The following is a 3,789-nucleotide window of genomic DNA, read 5'->3' as shown; positions in this document are numbered from 1 at the left end:
TATTGTGTAGAGGCAGCAGGGGGCAGTATTGGACCAATACAAGGCTCTATTGACTGCCATTATAATTTATTAAACATTAATATTTCATAAACTATAAGTTTTACAGGCACCAAAAGGCATAGCCATCATTTGGCACAGGGGCTTTACAGATATAAATTACAATGGCAAAGTATGCAGTTAATCACACCCACTTAATAGACTGCAATTGTTGGAAACTAGCTGGCAATTTAAATTTTTGTATGCAGGAGGAGAAGCATGGCAAAGTTGAGATGACTTGGATGGGAAACGTGTGCATTGCATTGGCAATGCACACTGAATAGCTGCAGAATCACAACACGCACCCCCCATTAACAAGCCCTGTCTTCAGTCCTTATTATTTTCATATATAATTTCCCCTGTTTACCCTTAGCAAGGTATGTTAGTTTTTCCAGTCCCAGCGAATTTGTAGTTTTCTTCTTCCAGAGTCCCAGGGAGGGGGCGTCCATGCTCCTCCAACATAATGCAATAGATCTCCTGGCTTGAACTAATCCATATTCTATCAATTTAGTCTTCCTCGTCAATTGTTTAAATTCCATTGGGTAGATTCCAAGTACACAGAGTTTAACCTTTAAAGGTACTTTTACATTAAACAATTCAAATAGACACTTGATAACATCAAAATTCATGTATTTTAAGACATTCCCAAAGACAATAAAGAAGAGTTTCCTTTTAAACCATGCAAAAGAAAAAGGCTGAGACACGGCAGCACAAACCTGTAAAAACCCTCCAAGAACACCAGGAGAAGTGGGTTTTAGCAGGAAAACCAACAATGTGCAAACAGAGACTGAATTTATAAGACTATGACGATGAGGGAACTGGAGACACCTAAACTAAATGGAGATCAGGAACAGATGAGAGTTTAATTACAGCTGCAAGTCTTTTAGRGTATGTCTCCACCAGCTTTGAACATCTAATGATTGAAGTTTTGGCCCATTCTTCTTCGCTGAACAGCTCAAGCTCAGTCAGGTTAGATGAAGAGCATTAGTGAACAGTCATTTTCAAATCTTTCCACAAATTCTGGATTGGGTCTTGGTCTGGACTTTGACTGGGCCATTCTAACACATGAATATGTTTTCTTTTCAACCACTCCGTTGTAGCCCTGACTTTAGTATTTTAATATTGTTTCTATTTTTCTGTTCAAAAGTTGTGCTAAAAACCCTCCTCTTTTTTTCAAGGGAACTACCACTGGTTCAGATGTGGAACATTTTTTATTGTTATGTTAAAAACAAAATGAAGTAAATTAAACGAAGAAAAGAAAAATGGTGCATTTGTTTCTGAGTGGTAATTTCATTCTCTTTTTATTTTTACCTGTGAGCACCTGGGGCGTAGCAGAGTGGGGAATGGTGGCAGCATCTTGAGGGATGGAGCTCATATCTGGTTCAGGAGTGCTGCTGGGTGGAGAAATAGCTAAAGGTGTCATCACCATCCGTGGTTTGAGCTGTGGAGGAAAAAATGTTTGCAATAAAATGTTTTTTTTTCTGCTTCTTTTAGCTTTTAAGCTTTAATCAGTTTAGACTCAGATTAGTTGGTTTTAGCTTCAATATCCTTCGTTACAGCTAGCTACAATTTGAAGAAATTTTTAGCATCTATTTGGTACTTTTAGCTAAAGTTTTGCTAACTTGAAATCTGTTTTGCTAAATGAGCTACATGTTAGCCTATTTTAGCTTTAGTGCTTGTTTTCCTGCTTTTAGCTATTGTTTTGTTAATATTAGCTTGAACATCCATTTTAAATGGTAAATAGACTGTACTTGTCTTACGATGGAGTATTAGCTATGAGATTATATTTTTTAATTACGAGATAAAAGTCAACATTATTGTTGTAGTTTTACGGGATTAAAGTCATATTATTACAATAATAAAGTCATAATATTATGAGACTAAAGTTGTAATATTACAAGAAAAAAGTCATAATCTTACATGTACATTTTCCGTTCCTGATTTTATCCTCATCATTTCCCTCACACCTGCTTTGGACAGCCATATGTGTCACTGTGTTTATAAAGTAGTCTGCGATGACTTTTGTGTCACTGTTTGTGTAATATGCTTTCATCCAAATTATGTGACGACTTAATCTGACAATGCAGCCATTAACTGGAATTCAGCTTCAATTTATAGTCATTTTCACAATCGTTTCAAAGTCCTGCTACTGATGCTAATGTGCGAAAAAAAATTAAATATTTCTTTTAACTGATACTAAAGAACAACTTCACAAGCTGCTCAAAATTCCATATTTTAAAGCAGTGGTAAGACTGTTTTTATGTGTAAAGGTTATATTATAACTTTAATCTTGGAAATACAACTTTATTTTCATAATATTACAATTTTATTCTCATAACTAGAAGTACTCGGAAAGTGCAAACCTCCGCCAAGACCAATTTCCCCATCCTGTAATAGAGTTACAAAGGGGCACACCAATACTACAGTACCACCTGCTGGACACTTTGAAACCCACGCCCTGTGAAAGCATCACAGCTTTGCCGATGTCAGAATGTTAAAAGAAAAAAAATTCCTGTATCCGCATCGTGATCGGGAACATCACCAAAATTTAAAGGTGTGTTCCTTGGCCCAGTACCCACATGTGGTAAAAATGTCATGACAATCCGTCCACAAGTTTTTGAGTAATGTTGTCCGCAGACAGGACGACAGACCGACAGACGGACATACGCGACTGAAAACATTACCTCGCCCTTGGCGGGGGTAATAATACAACTTATTCTCATACGACTTTATTCTCGTAATGTAACAACTTTAATGTCATAATTTTATGACTTTGTTCTTGTAATAGAAAAAAAACTTGTGCGGCCCTAATAGTCAGTCATATATAGTGTCTTTCTATCCAACAAGGACACTCAAAGTGCTTTACACTACAATCTGTGACCTCATTTACCCATTCACATTCTTTCAGCACTCTATTCAATATAACTACAAAGCTAATATAGGTAAATCAATATTTAGAGACTAATCAGTGCTTTAAATCCCATTCATACACTGATGGGACACATCAGAGGCAGTGGTTCAGTGTTTTGCCCAAGAGCACTTCAACATGTGACAGAATGGCAGGGAATCAAATCAGCAACTCTCACAGTAGGGGAACAACTCCCCTAACCATCAGCCACAGCCGCTGATTTTAGCATCTGTTTCATAAAAATTCATTGCTATTAAACAACTTAGCTACTGTTTGAATTTTTGTAGTTGTAGTGTATTTTTTGTTACCTTTAGCTACTGTTTTGGTATGACAAAGTATTAGGACTACACAACCAGATTGTTATTATTTTTTATTACAAGAATAAAGTCATTATATTATGAGAATGAAGTCATAAAGTTACAACTTTCAAGTCGTAATATTACGAGAATTACATCGTAATGTTACAAGAATGAAGTCATAATATTATAAGGATAAATTCATGATAATATGAGAATAAAGACATAATATAATGAATAAAAGTCATAATTTTATTTTATTTATTTTCCTGTAACTGAAAATATGGATGGAGGACCTCAGTTTAGCTTGTTTGTCGCGCTAGCACCGAGCTAATAAATATAACGCAATATAGCGTCAGTGCTAGCACAAAGGCTAAAAGGCTAAGCTGAGGTTCTTCTTCCATGAAGCAGCTCTGTTGTCCTTCATCCATATTTTCAGTTCCAGGCTGAGTCATTTCTACCTTCTCCTCTCTGTCAACGCTCTCTGGTTTCATTTAAAAGAGTCGATCATCAGATATTGTGGGGCGGCTGTGGCAGAGTGGTTAGGGG

General features: G+C 36.4%; 1 protein-coding gene across 4 annotated transcripts in view; it reads right to left on the bottom strand.

Annotated features, from left to right (window-relative positions):
* Window positions 1-3,789, bottom strand: part of LOC106533324 (Scm polycomb group protein like 4) — a 14,154-nt gene that overhangs the window by 8,352 nt on the left and 2,013 nt on the right. For all 4 annotated transcript variants that reach the window (XM_014029592.1, XM_014029590.1, XM_014029589.1 and 1 more), the window contains exon 3: window positions 1,348-1,477. In XM_014029592.1, coding sequence (XP_013885046.1) covers window positions 1,348-1,477 — 130 coding nt within the window. The remainder of the gene's footprint in view (window positions 1-1,347; window positions 1,478-3,789) is intronic.

Source organism: Austrofundulus limnaeus, unplaced genomic scaffold, assembly GCF_001266775.1.
Source record: "Austrofundulus limnaeus strain Quisiro unplaced genomic scaffold, Austrofundulus_limnaeus-1.0 Scaffold923, whole genome shotgun sequence".
Taxonomy (NCBI): Eukaryota; Metazoa; Chordata; class Actinopteri; order Cyprinodontiformes; family Rivulidae; genus Austrofundulus; species Austrofundulus limnaeus.
This window is presented reverse-complemented; position numbering and strand designations above follow the sequence as displayed.